General features: G+C 36.9%; 1 protein-coding gene across 1 annotated transcript; it reads left to right on the top strand.

Moving 5' to 3' along the window:
* The first annotated feature begins 322 nt into the window (after positions 1–322).
* On the top strand, positions 323–2,496 carry LOC121243435 (F-box/LRR-repeat protein At3g48880-like). The gene is made up of 2 exons (XM_041141552.1): positions 323–958; positions 1,951–2,496. Exons 1-2 carry the CDS (start codon positions 588–590, stop codon positions 2,426–2,428), a joined length of 849 nt encoding a protein of 282 aa, XP_040997486.1. The 5' UTR covers positions 323–587; the 3' UTR covers positions 2,429–2,496.
* Positions 2,497–21,193: the final 18,697 nt, after the last annotated feature.

Consider the following 21,193-nt stretch of genomic DNA (forward strand, 5'->3'; position numbering starts at 1 on the left):
AATGAAATCGTTTCTGTATTTAAACGCGGCCGAAAAGTCTTTCGCACATGGTGTGTAACTATTTGTTGACATTTTCCCCAATAGCCGTTTTCAATGTATCATGACTCTTACGTGCTAGGTTTGGATTACGTGTTTTCGATATGTTTATACTCGTGCATGATGCATACCAATTATTATTCCACAAACACTCATATATATTCTATAAATATGAGATGTTGAACATTTCGTAGCTAAGATGACATAGATTTTAATAATCTTGACATTTAAAAAGGGTGGAAGGCTTGAGAAGAATCTATATTCTAATAGCGAATTAACAGATACGGAAAGATTATTAAATGACAGAAAATTGGCAGGAAAATGAGGATAAGGGGGAAGAGGAGATGATCAGGAAGGGTTGGTAGAGAGCTTTGGGGAGAAAGGATATGGGGGCCGGAGAGGTAGGTGGGAGCTAGAGATTCTCTCTAGATTTCAGGCAGAGGAGGGCAAACTCTTGGTGCATGCAGCTGGTGCTGATCGTATGAGCTCAGGATATATAAAAAGTTGTTAAGAACTTGAGAACCCAAAAGCAGAAAGAGAGAGAGAGAGAGATGGGGGAGAGGAAATGGGAAGAGCTGAACAGAGACTGCTTGGTTGAAGTGTTGAGAAGATTAGGTATAGAGGCACTGTTGATGCAAGTTCCCTTGGTGTGCAGGTCGTGGAACGAAGCCAGTTTTGACCCCATATGTTGGAAGAACCTTAACTTTCACGCCCTCTCATCTTTCCGACCATCTCCGGCTCGTCTCCGACCACCGTTCCGTTCAGTTTCCTTTTATAACTTCTTCACCATACCAAATAAAGAAGATCTTGACGTCGTCGCTGCCTTCGTCCGGTTCGTGGTGGACCGCAGTCATAGGTCTGCGACTACACTAGTCGTTGCAGACTTCTTCACTGAGCAGGCATTGGAATATGCATCGGAACAGTAAATTTCCTTGTCCCCTCTCCGCTTATTTTCTTGCGTAGGGAGTGATCATGTTAATTAATTATAAGTTGGAAACATATAATTACAAATTCATCTTAGTTATAAAAAAATTTAAATATAATTATTTAAATATTATTAGTTAATGCGATAGGTTTTCACATTAATAATATTGTATTTAGTATGCTAGTGAACATATAAAACACATATTTTCTTTCAAACGGCCAATGGATAAAATACATTTTTTTCCTTGTTAAATATGGCGAGGTGCGGAGTTCGCAAGCTAATACTCTTGTAAAATTACTATATGTCCAAAAAGTTTAAGTTGGACAAGTGGTGATTCTAAAACTTAAATTGCTGGGACAATGGGTGATTTTAAAGTTTAAGCTTTTGGGACAAGTGATGATTTCACATGGTATCAGAATAAAGATCCTAAGTTAAGAACATTGACTTTACACTATACTCATTTAATTATATATTTCGCTTGTTGTGACCACTTATTGAAGGTGAGGGAGAGTGTTAAAAATATAATACAAATAATTAAATCTATTTCTTTATATCAACTTAAACTCTTAGGAAAAGTGGTGATTTCACAACTTTTTTAGTCCTTGTATAGCTTCTTTACTCATAGGGAATTGCCGGCCCTCAAGAGAGGATTAGACGAATTTGAGAGCTTACAAAGTAAGGTCCAATCGCAAGGTCTCCCTTAACGTGGATTTGAGATATAGCCTAGTCTTAGGAGAGGTTTTGATAGTGAGCTGAGATGAGATGACATGAAAGTTGAATAAAATACAGTTAGAATATTATTTTTGAATATTATTTTTGTTTTGAGATTTGAAAAAGTTGTAATGATTATATGAGATGAGTTAAGATGCTTTTTGAATCCAAGTAAGGCCTTAATCTCATGAGTGTATAGTAACATAAAATACCTTAGAAATTAAATTACTGACAGAAATGTGCAAGGTATTTTTATTTGACAAATGATAATTCAACAGGTGTCCAGAACTGAAGTGGTTATATCTGCCTCGTGATTTTATGTTGGGCGTGGTGGAGCATATCCCCAAATTTATAGGAAGGTGGGAGAGTTTAGAGTTGTTATATGTTGAAGGCTGCTCTTATCTTGACAAGATCCTAAACCCAATAAGCACTAATTGTCACAAGTTTTTTGCTCTATGTTGCAATCATGTGGAAATTAGTGACGAAGCTGCCATTTTGTTGGTGAAATTAGCATCTAAACTCAAGTACTTGAGAATAAGTGTCTCTCAAATCTCCCGAGATAATCTTGAGATGCTTTTGGAGGGCTGCAAACATCTCAAGCTCTTATGTTTTGAGTACTTCGATGGAGTTGATGATGTGATATTTGGAGTAGGTTTTACTTCTCATATCATGTCTTTGTTCATGAAGGATCCGATGCTTCAAGATTGTTGCTATGAAGATCTGTTTCCATCTAAAGACAAGCTGGTTTATTTGTAGTACGTATATATGTACTAACAAACGGCGCCGTTTGTTTTTATATGATATGAAATATAGCTATCTATCTAGTGATCTTATGGGTAAAAGCTCAAGTCCTTAGTCTCTATATACATACTGTTCCATGTACCATGGGAAAATGGGTTGACGTTGCAGCAGCTAGCAATATATTATATATAGCTCAAAGATGTCTTTTTAATAGAGAAATGATAGTTGCAGTCGTGAGTTGGCAAGCATCGCACAATCACTTTGAGAAAAGTGAATAAATATAAGACCCAAATGAAGAAAAACTAATTTTTTAATAATAACTCAACTATTTTTCAAAGTGACTGCGCAACGCTTGTGCACTTCAGACTATACTCAACTATTTTTCAAAACTCAACTATTTTTAATAATATGTAGTCTGCTTATAAGCCTCTATGAAATTACTTTCAATTTACAGTACTTCATTAAGATTTGACCGTTAAGATTGTTCGACACAAAACGTGTTAAGAGATAGTGAATGATACAAATTGAAACTTTTGATAATTTAGAATGCAAAATTACATAATGGTGACAATTTGAGATTGTAGAGTATAACTCTCTCTTTTTTTTATTGCTTTTCATTGCGGTCTTAATTTCAATCTTTAAATATATAAGTGTTGAAACCATGTGAATATGGTGATGCATGATCAACCCTTAAGGAAAATTAATATACATACATACATACATACATACATATATATATATATGTCAGATTAATTCATGGTTCCAGATATATATTATATATAGATTAAAATGATCGGTTTTGTGGATGATTTCGTTTGTGCACAAACTTTTCATTTTGAAAGTAGTTTTTAGAGTAATATTGCTAGATACATTTTGGAGTATACAAATCTCGTGTACTTCACTTAAAAATATTATTATTATTGTTATTTTTATTTTTTTATTAGTATTAGATTTATCCACTTTTTTACAAAGAGAATACAAGAATTGCACACCCTAAAACTTATAAATCATTTTCCTAGTTTTAAGACAATATTAACATAAAGCATGATAACTTTCAACACGTACAAGTACATTAACATAAATAGCTTGCGCAAGCATGCAGTTAAAGTTGTGAAAGCTGGCTACCGGCCAGCTTGATTTTATTGGTCCATGTGGTCATGAGAGATGCAGGCATGCACTTCAACAAATCACTATAACAAAAAAGACTTTTTGGGACGATTTTATTTTAGAATGAAATGAAAATCGTTTCAAAAAGTGAGTTTTTGGGACTAATTTTAGATTTCATTCCAAAAAAAACGACGGAAGAAAAAAACTGTTTGAACGCATTCAAATGGTATAATTAGGGACGAAATATTTTACCTCTAATAATGAAATTGTTCGAATGTAATGTTTTAACGTTCGAATGGTTAAGTTTAACCGTTTGAATGTATATTTTGGTGCATTAAGTAATATTATTATAGCGAGAAATTGTTATAACCGTTCGAACGTAAAATTTTCACCGTTCGAATGATTAATTAGCACTGTTCAAACGTACATTTTGGCGCGTTAAGTATAATTATTATAGCGAGAAACTGCTCTATGTTCGAACGTACAATTTAACCGTTCGAATGATGAATAAGAACTGTTCGAACATGCAATTTGGCGCGTTAAGTAACATTATTATAGCAGAAAATTGCTCTACAATTCGAACGTACAATTTTTACCGTTCGAATGATGAATCAATATTGTTCAAACATTATTTCTATGGTTCGAGCGGTGATCATATGTTTTTTTTAATTATAAGAAATTTATCAATTAAATAATAAGAATAATATGAATCAATAATTAGTTTAGAAAATATAAAATAATACTAATTCATAATTAAATACTGAATTTACAAAACACTAAATATTATCCATTCTAAAAACAAAATAAATAAATAAATAAAAGATAGAAAGTACTAAGGCTCCAACTCTTTGCACACTTCCTCGACTGCAGTTAAGTGTTCATCTATCTGTATTAGTCGAGTATTGATGGTGACCTGAGTCACAGACATGGCATCAAGTTTCGTACGTAACTCAGAGATGGTACCAGTAATCTCTATACTCAGACACAGCAGAACGGACTTCCATACGTACTGCATTGATCAACGCTGATGTCTGTCCGTTGATTGCTGCACGCATGATCTCAGCCATGTCCTCACGAGTAGCGCTATGTACTGATGCCTCAGTCTGTCTGGATGTCCCAACGGCCGATACTCCATTATCTCTCGGCTGTGCATCTCTCTGAGGATCAACTGGGTCTGGAACATGTCTACGAAGACGCAGTCTCAAGTGTCCCGTGCTGTGTGAGAGGGTGGTGCTGTTGATCGGTCCCATCGCCTCCCGTTTACGCTTGGCAACATCAGGCATGGCACCGGCAAATAGTAGAAATCGAGTGATCAGGATCCCGAATGGCAGTATATCCGTTAAAATGTACCAGAACTCTGATCGAATCCTATCGAATATATACCCCACCAAGTCGATAGGAATACCACGGGCGACCCGTATAATAAATTTCATCCGATCAATGCCAACCTCTATCTTGTGCTGCCGAGGGTCAATATTGTTGGCAATTATCAAATTCAAGATCTTGAAGAAAGAAGATAGATTTGCCTGCTTGATGCTCTTGGTCCCGTCATACGGGGGGGCATCTAAACAAACAACCAAATCCCTCACCTCATGATCAGCAAGGGTATCGACCTCATCTGTATAAACTGGTGCCTCCTCCTTAGCTGTCTCCGTCTCAACTGAAGGATCAGACTCTTTAGGCACCACGTTTGGATATGCATCTGGCAGCCTAGGAATATCGAGATGCTCAGCGAGTCCGTCCCATGAAAATACAAGTGGAACTCTTCGGACACAGATCTTGTATGCCCCTCCGGCATCTGGGCTGGCACCACTGAGCTCTCTATAGAACTCAGAAATAATGTCAATATATGCTCTCCCATGATTCCTCCTGCTCATCTAAGATAGGTCCCCAACCACGATCGTTGAAGACTGATGGCAGGGAATGACCCTCCCAGACAAGACTCTGGAAATCAGAAAGCTTCACTTGTCGCTCTAGTGAAACAATCCTCTCCCTGCCTGGACTGATACTAGTCTCAGCTGGATTGCGTCGCTTACGTCCCACCCAAGAAAAAGACATTTTAATCAACTTGAAATTTACAATTAACGAGTTTATCAATACAACATTAACGATAAAAATATAATAAATAACTAATTACTAAATTACATACGAATAGTAAGCGAAATAAAGTGAGATATTGTGAACAACAGAATTTTATAAAAATAATATCACATTATTTAATATTAATTAGATTAATATTGATAGAAATTAAAAATTTAACAAAATGTGATAAATTTCTATATTAATTTAATTATAATATAATATCTATTATCGTTAAGATTTAATAAAATTTCAATATGAAATAAAAATATCGATTCACTAATATTACTAAATTTAATTATACCGTTCGAACGTCTAAAATAGTGTTAGAACGGTATGCAAACTTGTTTCCTTGTATAGTTCGAACATATAAAACAACGGTCGAACGGGTACTGTTCAAACGTCTAAATCAACGTTCGAACATTTAATTAATAAACTTGTGCCATTCGAATGCCTTACCCAACATTCGAATGATATGCTAATCCTTCGATTCCATCGAATTTTCAACAAACTAATACAAAGAGACTTAAATAAACCTTCCTACAATGGTTTTAAGCAAATCTACGGTGAGTATTGATGGATAAATTTTTTTATCCTAATTTAAACAAATAATCCATCAAAAACCTAAATTTAAACGGTAAAATGGTTAGAAAAATAGCATACTAGTGCTTAGAGGAAGAGGCTTCGACTGGGTACTGTTCGCGGTGGCGACGACGACTTTAAATTGCGGAGATGGACGGTTATGTTGGAGAAAACGGTGTTTTGTTAGTAGGTCGGGGTCCGTGAAAATGACCGTCCGCGAAAACTTATATATGCAATACCATTCGAACGGTTAAATACATTCGAACTGTTTACTTCAATAAATTTAAATACTATACTAATATATTAACATGTTATATTTTAGTTATAGTCTAATTAGATGACATTATATATGATACGATATATATGTTATCTATAGTCTAATATATTAACATATTATATTTTAGTTATGGTCTAATTAGATGACACTATCTATGCTAGTACTATAGACGACACTATATATGATACTATATATATGTTATATATAGTCTAATATATTAACATAATATATTTTAGTTATAGTCTAATTAGATGACACTATATATGATACTATATATATGTTATCTATAGTCTAATATATTAACATGTTATATTTTAGTTATGGTCTAATTAGATGGCACTATTTATGCTAGTACTATAGATGACACTATATATATGTTATATATAGTCTAATATATTAACATAATATATTTTAGTTACAGTCTAATTAGATGACGCTATATATGCTAGTATATATATGTTATCTATAGTCTAATATATTAACATATTATATTTTAGTTATGGTCTAATTAGATGGCATTATCTATGCTAGTATATAGTCTAATATATTAACATAATATATGTTAGTTATAGTCTAATTAGATGACACTATATATGATACTATATATATGTTATCTATAGTCTAATATATTAACATAATATATTTTAGTTATAGTCTAATTAAATGACACTATATATGATACTATATATAAATATATATTATCTATAGTCTAAATATATTAACATATTATATTTTAGTTATAGTTTAATTAGATGACACTATTTATGCTAGTACTATAGATGACACTATATACGATATTATATATATGTTATCTATAGTCTAATATATTAACATAATATATGTTAGTTATAGTCTAATTAAATGACACTATATATGATACTATATATATGTTATCTATAGTCTAATATATTAACATAATATATTTTAGTTATAGTCTAATTAGATGACACTATATATGATACTATATATATATTATCTATAGTCTAATATATTAACATATTATATTTTAGTTATGGTTTAATTAGATGACACTATCTATGCTAGTACTATAATATAATATATAATATCCTCGATTATATATTATAATATGATATTACTATGTTACTAAACTATAGTATTATCTAATATGTCTATATATATATTAATGTTGTTCTTTTATTTGAAGATATAGTATAAATTTTTTTTTTATTAAACATTTACCAAACCGTTCGAACTGTTAATTATAAGAGTTCGAACAATTACTGTTCGAGCGGGAATGTATCCATTACCGTTCGAACATTCTATTTATACGTTCAAATGTGAAAAGTTAGGAGGGAATTTTTTCCCGCTTCGTAGTTTCGCGTTCGAAAGGTTAGTAAATAACCGTTCGAACAGGAAATGTTCTACAAATACACAACAGAACCTCACAAACTCGCTCTCCTCCCGCGCGCCACTCTCACTCTCTTACGAAACAGATCAACCCCTTCGCGAACCAGAGCCATTCTTCCTCAATCTAGCCCCCAAACTCAAAAGAGTTTTCAACTCACTCAATGATTCTTGGATTACATTTTTTTGGGGAGCTCCTTCGCACTGGGTACACGGCATATAATCTAATCTCCTTGCCTTTTCATCTCCAAAAATCCAGATACGCTTTTTATATTCTCATTTTGGTTTGAATATGATATTTTGCATGCTCTTGATATTGTATGCTCTTGAAATTATTGTTTGTGTTGCTGTGAGTTCGTGATTAATGAGGTTTTCTATTGTTGAAGACGACTGGAATCTGGAATGAACCCGTTCGAACGGTTTAGGCTTACTGTTCGAACATGTATGCTTTGTTTGAACATAGTTTAGAACCGTTTGAACAGAAACTATACATCAATGTATTTACAATTAGAATACAAATATATAAGGAAAGTTGTCAATAATAATTATTCAAAAATAGTTAGGATTTAATAACACTTAAATAGTTAATTCTAAACGAATTAAATTAAGTATTTAATTTAAAATACTACTAAATCTTTAAATTAAAATACAAATAGTTAGGATTTAATAATACTTAAATAGTTAATTCTAAATTAATAAAATGAAGTATTTAAATTAAAATACTACTAAATATTTAAATTAAAATATTACTAAATCTTTAAATTAAAATACAAATAGTTAGGATTTAATAACAGTTAAATAATTAATTCTAAATGAATAAAATGAAGTATTTAAATTAAAATACTAGTTAATCTTTAAATTAAAATACAAATAGTTAAGATTTAATAATACTTAAATACTTAATACTAAATTAATAAAATGAAGTATTTAAATTAAAATACTACTAAATCTTTAAATTAAAATACAAATAGTTAAGATTTAATAATACTTAAATACTTAATTCTAAATTGAGCCAGTATGAGATGATTCTATTAAATAGAGAAGATATTGAGACTGAAATTGTTGATGCGGCAGTTGAGGAACATGTTGAATCATCTGAAGTATCTACAGATGATAAGAGCGAATTGTCGAATGAAACTGATACAGATTATGATTGATCAATTATATGTTAACATTACACTTGATGACAAATATTTTACTTATTGAATGTATCAGTAGTTTGAAATTATGCCACCAAAGAGGAAGGAAGTTCGCAACCCATCTCCACCTATTCCTAGCTCTCCTTCAGACTCACTATTAGAGATTGACTTTACATAATAAGATAAAAATCTAATACTCATAAAATTTATTAATTAAGGTCCTATAATAGACATATAATAGAAATTGATTACAGTGTTATATTTTATAGAGTCTACAGTACAATCTCGTCAAGGTCGAGGCATCACTAGAGGGGTGATGTTGGAAAAATATCGTAAGGTGGGTAAGATTAAGGTTAACATTCCTGACGAACATACCGGAGGCGAATGGCAACCAATAGTTTGGCTTGCATCGCATGTGGGTGCTCTTACACAAATTTATACACCTTTGGCAACGACTTCATGGAAGAAAGTCCCCCAAGATATTAAAGAGCTTATCAAGAAGCGTTGTTTGGTAATATTTAAAACCTTGATTCAGTAGAATAAATTTCTATATTTTACTCAAATTTAAAATATTATAAATGATAATGCGTTTGTGGCTATTTTTTTAAGGATGATTTCGAATTAAATTTTGGTCGGAGAGAGGAGCATAAGACTGTGGAAGAGCTTATGGGTAATGCATTCCACAAATATAAGGTGAGGTGTCATGACTATTATAATAAATTTGAGAAGAAGGAAGATGCATGCCAACATCCTTTTCAGGATGTCCGACCTTCTGAGTGGGAATAAATTTGTGACATGTTTGAGGATCCATCATATCAGGTATAATTAAATTTAATTATTTTACTTGTTCTATTTGTCATTTTGCTTCATAATATTTTCAATTTCTTTGTAAAAGCAAAACAAATAGATCAAAATTGAAAATTAATCATCATGCAGGCTCAAGATCTTTTCATCGTCTTTCTAAGAAATTGGTGTTGCTATTTTTTTCTATTGGATATAGTTAATTATTTGGATAATCATAATAACTTTATATCTTAATACATATTTCTTGTAGCAAGATTCAGATGCCAATTATGATTTGACAAAATTATATGCTGCATCGCACACTGATCGTAATGGAGAGTGGACTCATCCTGATACCCGTGAAAATTATGTAAGTATTATAACCTGTTTTAATTAGTTATATTAGAATATTTATGAAGATATTAATTCTTTATTTTATATATGTCTATGATAAAATGGTTGCCTTACTTGCTGAATTTGCGTCAGATTAAAATTTCTCAACAAGTGATATTGATATTTTTACACGAGTCCTGGGTCAATATTCAGGATATTTGATGAGTTTGGGTTGTTGTGTAAAGCATTCTCCGTCTTCCTCCTCTTCCAGGTTTGCATTTATGACTTCTATAGAGCTAGAGAATGCGAATTCCAGAATTGAAGAATTGACTGCAAGGCAGCATGAGTTAGAGGCTTAATTGGTAAAATAAACAGACATGAAGATGTGCCTCAAACAACATGAAGAACAACAAGAAGAGTTTAGAAGATAGGTGCAACTCTAAATGCAGCAGCTTATGCAACAGTACAGGCCTCCAAACAATTGATGGTTTTTTGTGTATAGATTTTGGGATTATCTATTTATGTACGAACTATGCCAGTCTCACGGTTATTTATTTAGTTCGCACTTATTATAAAACTTTTGTGAGTATTAAATAGTTTTTGACGTATTTTTCCAAATATTATGAATGTCTATTTGATTTTTTATTATTGACTTTAAATAAAATAGTTATCGTTCGAATGACCACATAACGTTCGAATGCTTTAATTGCGTAGAGTTCGAACGATCACGTACCTTTCGAACGATCACGTACCGTTCGAACTCCATTTATTTTCGTAGTGTTCGAACATAACATATACCGTTCGATCTGACCCTTTAACGTTCGAACGGAAAGCTAAATTAATATCGTTCGAACATGTGTATAATTTATTTTTCTTCGAATGTATTTTGCAATCGTTCAAACACATTAATCCTACTCGAACGTAAAATTATAACCGTTCGAACGATATTCTGGGACGAATTTCAACTGTGACAAAAGAAATTCCCGTTCGAACGTGTTCGAATGGTTTCCTTCAAATTCTTCCTAAAATATATTTTTTGGCATGAAATGGTGATTTTCATCCCAATATATCTTTTGGCACAATGTTGTTGAAACGAGCTTGGAACGAATTTTTTTATCCCAAAAAATCTTTTGGGACGAAATGGCTATAATTTGGGATGGAAATTTTCATTCCTAAAGAGTCTTTTTGTTGTAGTGAATACCAATTTTTCCTGAGAGGAACTATGGTGGAAAATATATGACTTCCATAAGAAAAGTTCTTTACTCTACAATTTCAGTCATGAGATTCTCGTGAAATAAAATTAGTGAGATAAAGTCTTTTTTTTCTACCAAAAGCCCAACTTGTGGGAAATACCTACATTTTGCCACAAGATTAGTCGCGAGAAAACAAATTATTTCACCGTGGAAAATGTGATTTTGGCCTTTGGCAAGAAATCGTGGGAAAAAAGTATTTCCGATAAAATAATTATGTGGCAAATAATATTACCCAAAAGATATTTTGTCTGCTAAGTGAAATTACCCAAGTACCCTTGTAATGCAGCAGAAATATCTACCAATTCACTCAACAAATTGGTTAGTTGTCAAGCATGCAATTAATTTGATAAACAATCAAATACATAAAATAAATAAATTGCATAACATTAAGATTAGTATCGAAGGGAAACCCTTCAAAAAACTCTTTAAACGTAAAACCCTACTGGGTAGCCAAACTCCGGAAAGTCAATTTTATTATTTGAAAATCACTTACAAGTACTCATCAATTATAAAACCTTTGCAACTTGACTCTCTTAGTTGCCCAGACAAACGATCCGTTTGTCTTCTACCATGGTAGTAGCCAAAACCTCTGGCGATCTTCAAATATTGGCTTTCCTCCTAGAACTCTAGGGGCTGAAATCCAATTACACGATCCTCCATGCTCGAAGCACGATCACGCTCAAAGAGAGATCACAAATATGAAAATTCACTAAGAAATTTTCTCACCAGACAATGCACTAGAAAGTGTTCTAGAAAATATGTAGATCTAAATCTCTAATGATATTAACCAGTAAAATCCCTTAAATAAGCTATCTGGAAAGAATTCCAGTTTCAGTAGGATTCTGCTGACAGATAGAATCTGTCGCGAAGACGTCTCCTGATGAATTGCTGACATGTCGTGATAGTTCTTCTCTGCAGTAACTTATTTCTATTCAGCTTCTGTTCTGGATAACTTCTAGATAGTTCGAATTTTTTCTGCTTGATATCTTTTGTTTGAATTTTCTATCCAGATCAATTGATATCTCCTATCTTTTTGAACATTCAATCTTGATCAAAAGTCTTTTGAACCTTTATCCATTTAACCACTTATCTCAGAATTTAAATATTCATAGATAAAGATAAAGACAAACCTTTATCTATTAATCTATTTATCTTTGAATTTAAATATTCATAGATAAAGATAAAGACAAATTACATTCATCCAATAGTTCAAATAGGTCATAGTCATCTAATCCTAGTTAACAAACTTTTACATCAACACTAAAAGATTTCAAGAAAGAAAATATAGATGAAAATGCAGCAGTCATAGAATCAAAGACCGAGCAAGGTCCAATTTTGTTGGCACTTCAGTAAAGCTTAACTCAATTTAAAATACAAAAACAACTCAAACCAATCTAATACTAAATCCCAACAATAACATTTGCAGTCAACAACGAAAATAACAACTTTAATGCTTTTTATCTTCACATGCAGCCACTAAACACAGTGCCAGCAAATGTGATTTCCATCTCCAACCCTGACTTGGTGTAACACCCCGTATTTCAGTGTATTTTTACTGAAGGATTATTTTTTTTATTCAAAAATTTATCCTCTTATTTTAAAATTGGTTGGATTTTTAGTAAGTTTATTTCTATGATTTTATTTGGTGAAAATTATTTTTTTGTGCTTTCCAAATATTTATTTACTATTATGCATTTAAATTGCTTTTAATATTTAAATTAATTACTGTGGGATTTAATTATTTCAATTTGACTTTACCATTACGTTTAAATTATTTTATTTAACTTGTGGTTTTAAAATCGTCTCCGTTGGATCTTTTTTGTGACCCAAGTTATGAGGATTGGACCTCATTTCTTTTCCCTCCTTTTTTCTTTCCTTCCTTTTTCTTTTCTTTCTTTTCTTTTTTTTTTCCTCATTTCCTCTCCTCTCCCGCGCGACCTCTCTCTCTCCTCTCCTCCGCCCGTTTCCTTCGTCTCCTCCCAGCGCCGCCGTCGCGCCGCCGTGCGCGACACCGCCCAGCCGACCAGCTCCCCCTCCCTCCGGCGACCTCACCTCCCAAACCTCAGCCCCTACCTCGCCGCCGGTAGCCCACACGCCCCCCACGAAGTCGCGGGCCACCTTCACGCCAGCGCCGCCGTGAGCCGGCGGTGGCCCTCACCGCCCAGCCCATTAGCTTCCCCAGCCGCCGGCGACCTCACCCCACCAATCTCACCTCCATCCGTGCCGCCGTTAACCACCAGTAGCTCTTCGAAGCCGCGGCACTCCTTCCGCCGTTGCGCCGCCGTCGCACCACCATTGGCCACCATCTTCCTACCACTTCATCCCCGACCTCTTGGCAACCCATTGGACCCAACCCCACCTCCGATCCGTCACCGGTGAAGCTCCACCAACTACATTTCCGATTTGGGCATTTTGGTCTTTTACCGCCCATTCCGCCGCCACCCACGGCAAACCACCGCCACCATTGGCTTCACCGACCTCCCTAGGCCCTACCCTATCAATCTTGGGTCTTCGTTTGTCCTCGTTGAAAAGTTGGTAATTGTGACCCACGGCCACAGTGTATTTTACACTGTGGTGTTGCTCAGAAATCACCACTTGCAACTTCGAGATCCTCCGGAAATTATTATATTGCACTGTAAGTATTTTCCTTAAAGAACTTTCGTGATTTAAATATATTTTTGCACTAACACATATTATCTGTGAATTGGGTTGTTTTGCCGGACTGAGTCCGAGGAGTTTCGGGAGTCGGATGGATTGTGGACGGAGTTGTGTTTGTTTGCATTGTGAATTGTGGTTGTTGGTTATGACTTGTTCACGTACATCGCATATTGCATGCATGATCATGTTTGTAAAGAAAACTGGGTTTTCGTGTATTGCATACATGTTCATGTATTTATTGGATTTGGATTTTCATGTGAGTAAAAGGAAAAGAGACTGTAGGGATGGTGGTAAGCAGGGATGGTGGTTGTGTCCCGCCTGTGATTCCCGCCTACAGTGCTCTGTTAAGTATTTATTGTGTGTAAAGGAACTGTAGGGATGGTGGTAAGCAGGGATGGTGGTAGAGTCCCGCCTGTGATTCCCGCCTACGGTGCACGCGATAGGGATGGTGGTAAGCAGGGATGGTGGTTGTGTCCCGCCTGTGATTCCCGCCTACGGTGCACGCGGTAGGGATGGTGGTAAGCAGGGACGGTGGTAGAGTCCCGCCTGCGATTCCTGCCTACAGTGTCCGATAAATGGATTGTTTGTGTGAATCATTTTATGGGAAAATGTTTTACGGTTATTTTGGGCCAAATTGGGATTTTTTGGCGTGTGTTGGAAATAATCATTTTTCTGGGAAAAAATGGTATTTTATGGTTAACTGTATTTTGCTATATTGTTGGTTGCATTAATGTATTTTTATCCCGAGAGTTGTTTGGTTTATACTTACCTGTGGTACCATTTTATGGTATCGCAGATTTTGATGCAGATGATGATGACGAGCCTTAGCTTGGCTCCGTTGGAGGAGTGATCTGGGATTGCTCCTGTTTAGTGAGTTATGTGTTTTTATCAGTTTATGTATTCACCTTTTGTATTATATTTGGGATGACTGTATAATTTTTAAAGATAAATTGTTTTAAATATTTGTATTTAAATTCTGGTACTTAGTTGACTATCCGCTGCGTTATTATATTTGTACACTGTTGCGTACACACACTGGCACTTCGTTGGGATGTGTGACCGTGTTGTCACCATCCTGGCGTCTCGATCCCTGTGTATTTATATAAGGGGGATTGGGGGCGCCACAGGTGGTATCAGAGCAGTTCGGCTCTGGGTAAAACCACATGTCCCATAGGTGTAGTACCAGAAAATTTTAAAATTTGATTTGAAATTGTTTTGTTGGGAGTACATTATTTTAATTTAATTTATTTATTTTAATTGTACGTTAATTGTTTGTTATTTATCTTATTTTTGTTATTTTAGTTTATTTAGTTATTTTATTATATGGCAGGCAATTTTACTTGTTTCAATTATTTTCTTGTGTACTATTTCATTTGTTTTATTCCTTTTATCTTATGATATTTTATTTTGTTGGTTTTATTTTATTTTATTTTATTTTATGTGATATGGTTGTATTTTAATTTATTTTACTATAATTATATTTTTTTTTAGTTTGTTTTAAACTGATAGTGGGGTTAAGGGTTACGCTATGGCAGGAAAATGGTACGACCAAGAAGGCAAGCTAATGAGCCCGAGGATGAATTACCGAGGGGTGATGGAAATTATGCCATGGCGAGGGCGTTGAATAGGATGACGGAGTTTCTTCAACAGAATTTTCGTCCGCAGCAAGGAGAGCAGTACAGGGCGATGCAGGCCGGGTGCACCTATGAGCGCTTCTTAGCGCATAGGACCCCTGCTTTTTCTGGTGAAGAGGATCCATTACGGGCTAGAAGGTGGATTCAAGATCTGGAAAGAACGTTTGAAGTCTGTGGATGCACTGAGGGCCAGAGGGTATTATATGGGAGTTATATGCTGCAAGGTGAAGCGGCGAATTGGTGGGAGACCAAGCGGTCACTTTTAGAGATGGAGTTGGGATCCTTGGCTGCTGTGTCTTGGCAGCGTTTTAAGAAAGAATTTGATGATCGATTCTTTCCTGTTTCGGTGAGACGGCAATTGGCTCGGGATTTCAATAATTTGGTTCAAGGAGACATGACTGTCGAGCAGTATGCAAGGAAATTTATGGAGCTTGGGCGGTTTGCTCCTCACCTTATTGCTACGGAAGAGATGCGGGCTGAACGTTTCCAAGAAGGGTTGCGCCCTCAAATCCGCAGGCAGGTCGCATGCTTGGAAATCCAGAACTTTCAGAGGTTGGTCAATGTGGCCTCAATTGCTGAGCGAGAGCGAGGTGCTGTGGTAGATTCCCCTCCGGGTAAGAAGCGACTGAACGTTGATGGTGAAGGGAGCAGCTCCGGGTCGCCACAGAAGTTTGTGCAAAGGATCGGGGCCAGAGCGCAGGCAGCTTCCGGTATACGTATTGGGGGCCGAGCTCCAGTTTGTGGTAGATGTAATAGAGCCCACGAGGGCGAGTGTCGTCAGGGTTGGAACCAGTGCTTTGAGTGTGGTCAGACAGGACACTTTGCTCGTGAGTGCCCTAATTGGACCCAAGGGAATCAAGGTGGTCATCGCGGTGGTAGGACTAATCAGAGGCAACTAGTTCAGGCTCGGGTGTATGCAGTGACTCCTGGTAGTGCTGGCGACGAGATTCCAGGGACTCAGGACGCTGGAGTTACGGCAGGTATGGGTCTAATCTTACCTTTCGTAATGGATGCCATGTGTGGTTTATTCTTGGGTTTTGGAAAGTTATGCAAGTTGTATCCATGCCCGTTGGGTGTTGGAGGTTGTGTGATTTTCTTAAGAGTGTTTTGGTTGTACTTGGTATCCTGCTTTAGAGTGATGATTGGCCCTACAAATTTCGAGGACGAAATTTTATTTTAAGGGGGGGAGGATGTAACACCCCGTATTTCAGTGTATTTTTACTGAAGGATTATTTTTTTTATTCAAAAATTTATCCTTTTATTTTAAAATTGGTTGGATTTTTAGTAAGTTTATTTCTATGATTTTATTTGGTGAAAATTATTTTTTTGTGCTTTCCAAATATTTATTTACTATTATGCATTTAAATTGCTTTTAATATTTAAATTAATTACTGTGGGATTTAATTATTTCAATTTGACTTTACCATTACGTTTAAATTATTTTATTTAACTTGTGGTTTTAAAATCGTCTCCGTTGGATCTTTTTTGTGACCCAAGTTATGAGGATTGGACCTCATTTCTTTTCCCTCCTTTTTTCTTTCCTTCCTTTTTCTTTTCTTTCTTTTCTTTTTTTTTTTTCCTCATTTCCTCTCCTCTCCCGCGCGACCTCTCTCTCTCCTCTCCTCCGCCCGTTTCCTTCGTCTCCTCCCAGCGCCGCCGTCGCGCCGCCGTGCGCGACACCGCCCAGCCGACCAGCTCCCCCTCCCTCCGGCGACCTCACCTCCCAAACCTCAGCCCCTACCTCGCCGCCGGTAGCCCACACGCCCCCCACGAAGTCGCGGGCCACCTTCACGCCAGCGCCGCCGTGAGCCGGCGGTGGCCCTCACCGCCCAGCCCATTAGCTTCCCCAGCCGCCGGCGACCTCACCCCACCAATCTCACCTCCATCCGTGCCGCCGTTAACCACCAGTAGCTCTTCGAAGCCGCGGCACTCCTTCCGCCGTTGCGCCGCCGTCGCACCACCATTGGCCACCATCTTCCTACCACTTCATCCCCGACCTCTTGGCAACCCATTGGACCCAACCCCACCTCCGATCCGTCACCGGTGAAGCTCCACCAACTACATTTCCGATTTGGGCATTTTGGTCTTTTACCGCCCATTCCGCCGCCACCCACGGCAAACCACCGCCACCATTGGCTTCACCGACCTCCCTAGGCCCTACCCTATCAATCTTGGGTCTTCGTTTGTCCTCGTTGAAAAGTTGGTAATTGTGACCCACGGCCACAGTGTATTTTACACTGTGGTGTTGCTCAGAAATCACCACTTGCAACTTCGAGATCCTCCGAAAATTATTATATTGCACTGTAAGTATTTTCCTTAAAGAACTTTCGTGATTTAAATATATTTTTGCACTAACACATATTATCTGTGAATTGGGTTGTTTTGCCGGACTGAGTCCGAGGAGTTTCGGGAGTCGGATGGATTGTGGACGGAGTTGTGTTTGTTTGCATTGTGAATTGTGGTTGTTGGTTATGACTTGTTCACGTACATCGCATATTGCATGCATGATCATGTTTGTAAAGAAAACTGGGTTTTCGTGTATTGCATACATGTTCATGTATTTATTGGATTTGGATTTTCATGTGAGTAAAAGGAAAAGAGACTGTAGGGATGGTGGTAAGCAGGGATGGTGGTTGTGTCCCGCCTGTGATTCCCGCCTACAGTGCTCTGTTAAGTATTTATTGTGTGTAAAGGAACTGTAGGGATGGTGGTAAGCAGGGATGGTGGTAGAGTCCCGCCTGTGATTCCCGCCTACGGTGCACGCGATAGGGATGGTGGTAAGCAGGGATGGTGGTTGTGTCCCGCCTGTGATTCCCGCCTACGGTGCACGCGGTAGGGATGGTGGTAAGCAGGGACGGTGGTAGAGTCCCGCCTGCGATTCCCGCCTACAGTGTCCGATAAATGGATTGTTTGTGTGAATCATTTTATGGGAAAATGTTTTACGGTTATTTTGGGCCAAATTGGGATTTTTTGGCGTGTGTTGGAAATAATCATTTTTCTGGGAAAAAATGGTATTTTATGGTTAACTGTATTTTGCTATATTGTTGGTTGCATTAATGTATTTTTATCCCGAGAGTTGTTTGGTTTATACTTACCTGTGGTACCATTTTATGGTATCGCAGATTTTGATGCAGATGATGATGACGAGCCTTAGCTTGGCTCCGTTGGAGGAGTGATCTGGGATTGCTCCCGTTTAGTGAGTTATGTGTTTTTATCAGTTTATGTATTCACCTTTTGTATTATATTTGGGATGACTGTATAATTTTTAAAGATAAATTGTTTTAAATATTTGTATTTAAATTCTGGTACTTAGTTGACTATCCGCTGCGTTATTATATTTGTACACTGTTGCGTACACACACTGGCACTTCGTTGGGATGTGTGACCGTGTTGTCACCATCCTGGCGTCTCGATCCCTGTGTATTTATATAAGGGGGATTGGGGGCGCCACAGGTGGTATCAGAGCAGTTCGGCTCTGGGTAAAACCACATGTCCCATAGGTGTAGTACCAGAAAATTTTAAAATTTGATTTGAAATTGTTTTGTTGGGAGTACATTATTTTAATTTAATTTATTTATTTTAATTGTACGTTAATTGTTTGTTATTTATCTTATTTTTGTTATTTTAGTTTATTTAGTTATTTTATTATATGGCAGGCAATTTTACTTGTTTCAATTATTTTCTTGTGTACTATTTCATTTGTTTTATTCCTTTTCTCTTATGATATTTTATTTTGTTGGTTTTATTTTATTTTATTTTATTTTATGTGATATGGTTGTATTTTAATTTATTTTACTATAATTATATTTTTTTTTAGTTTGTTTTAAACTGATAGTGGGGTTAAGGGTTACGCTATGGCAGGAAAATGGTACGACCAAGAAGGCAAGCTAATGAGCCCGAGGATGAATTACCGAGGGGTGATGGAAATTATGCCATGGCGAGGGCGTTGAATAGGATGACGGAGTTTCTTCAACAGAATTTTCGTCCGCAGCAAGGAGAGCAGTACAGGGCGATGCAGGCCTGGTGCACCTATGAGCGCTTCTTAGCGCATAGGACCCCTGCTTTTTCTGGTGAAGAGGATCCATTACGGGCTAGAAGGTGGATTCAAGATCTGGAAAGAACGTTTGAAGTCTGTGGATGCACTGAGGCCCAGAGGGTATTATATGGGAGTTATATGCTGCAAGGTGAAGCGGCGAATTGGTGGGAGACCAAGCGGTCACTTTTAGAGATGGAGTTGGGATCCTTGGCTGCTGTGTCTTGGCAGCGTTTTAAGAAAGAATTTGATGATCGATTCTTTCCTGTTTCGGTGAGACGGCAATTGGCTCGGGATTTCAATAATTTGGTTCAAGGAGACATGACTGTCGAGCAGTATGCAAGGAAATTTATGGAGCTTGGGCGGTTTGCTCCTCACCTTATTGCTACGGAAGAGATGCGGGCTGAACGTTTCCAAGAAGGGTTGCGCCCTCAAATCCGCAGGCAGGTCGCATGCTTGGAAATCCAGAACTTTCAGAGGTTGGTCAATGTGGCCTCAATTGCTGAGCGAGAGCGAGGTGCTGTGGTAGATTCCCCTCCGGGTAAGAAGCGACTGAACGTTGATGGTGAAGGGAGCAGCTCCGGGTCGCCACAGAAGTTTGTGCAAAGGATCGGGGCCAGAGCGCAGGCAGCTTCCGGTATACGTATTGGGGGCCGAGCTCCAGTTTGTGGTAGATGTAATAGAGCCCACGAGGGCGAGTGTCGTCAGGGTTGGAACCAGTGCTTTGAGTGTGGTCAGACAGGACACTTTGCTCGTGAGTGCCCTAATTGGACCCAAGGGAATCAAGGTGGTCATCGCGGTGGTAGGACTAATCAGAGGCAACTAGTTCAGGCTCGGGTGTATGCAGTGACTCCTGGTAGTGCTGGCGACGAGATTCCAGGGACTCAGGACGCTGGAGTTACGGCAGGTATGGGTCTAATCTTACCTTTCGTAATGGATGCCATGTGTGGTTTATTCTTGGGTTTTGGAAAGTTATGCAAGTTGTATCCATGCCCGTTGGGTGTTGGAGGTTGTGTGATTTTCTTAAGAGTGTTTTGGTTGTACTTGGTATCCTGCTTTAGAGTGATGATTGGCCCTACAAATTTCGAGGACGAAATTTTATTTTAAGGGGGGGAGGATGTAACACCCCGTATTTCAGTGTATTTTTACTGAAGGATTATTTTTTTTATTCAAAAATTTATCCTCTTATTTTAAAATTGGTTGGATTTTTAGTAAGTTTATTTCTATGATTTTATTTGGTGAAAATTATTTTTTTGTGCTTTCCAAATATTTATTTACTATTATGCATTTAAATTGCTTTTAATATTTAAATTAATTACTGTGGGATTTAATTATTTCAATTTGACTTTACCATTACGTTTAAATTATTTTATTTAACTTGTGGTTTTAAAATCGTCTCTGTTGGATCTTTTTTGTGACCCAAGTTATGAGGATTGGACCTCATTTCTTTTCCCTCCTTTTTTCTTTCCTTCCTTTTTCTTTTCTTTCTTTTCTTTTTTTTTTCCTCATTTCCTCTCCTCTCCCGCGCGACCTCTCT

Source organism: Juglans microcarpa x Juglans regia, chromosome 8D (genome assembly GCF_004785595.1).
Source record: "Juglans microcarpa x Juglans regia isolate MS1-56 chromosome 8D, Jm3101_v1.0, whole genome shotgun sequence".
NCBI lineage: Eukaryota > Viridiplantae > Streptophyta > Magnoliopsida > Fagales > Juglandaceae > Juglans > Juglans microcarpa x Juglans regia.

Bases quoted from the DNA above. Each gene is read 5' to 3' on its own strand.
- LOC121243435 (XM_041141552.1), top strand. From the start codon at position 588: ATGGGGGAGAGGAAATGGGAAGAGCTGAACAGAGACTGCTTGGTTGAA. The intron at 959-1,950 runs GTAAATTTCCTT...ATAATTCAACAG, and splicing joins TTGGAATATGCATCGGAACA to GTGTCCAGAACTGAAGTGGT.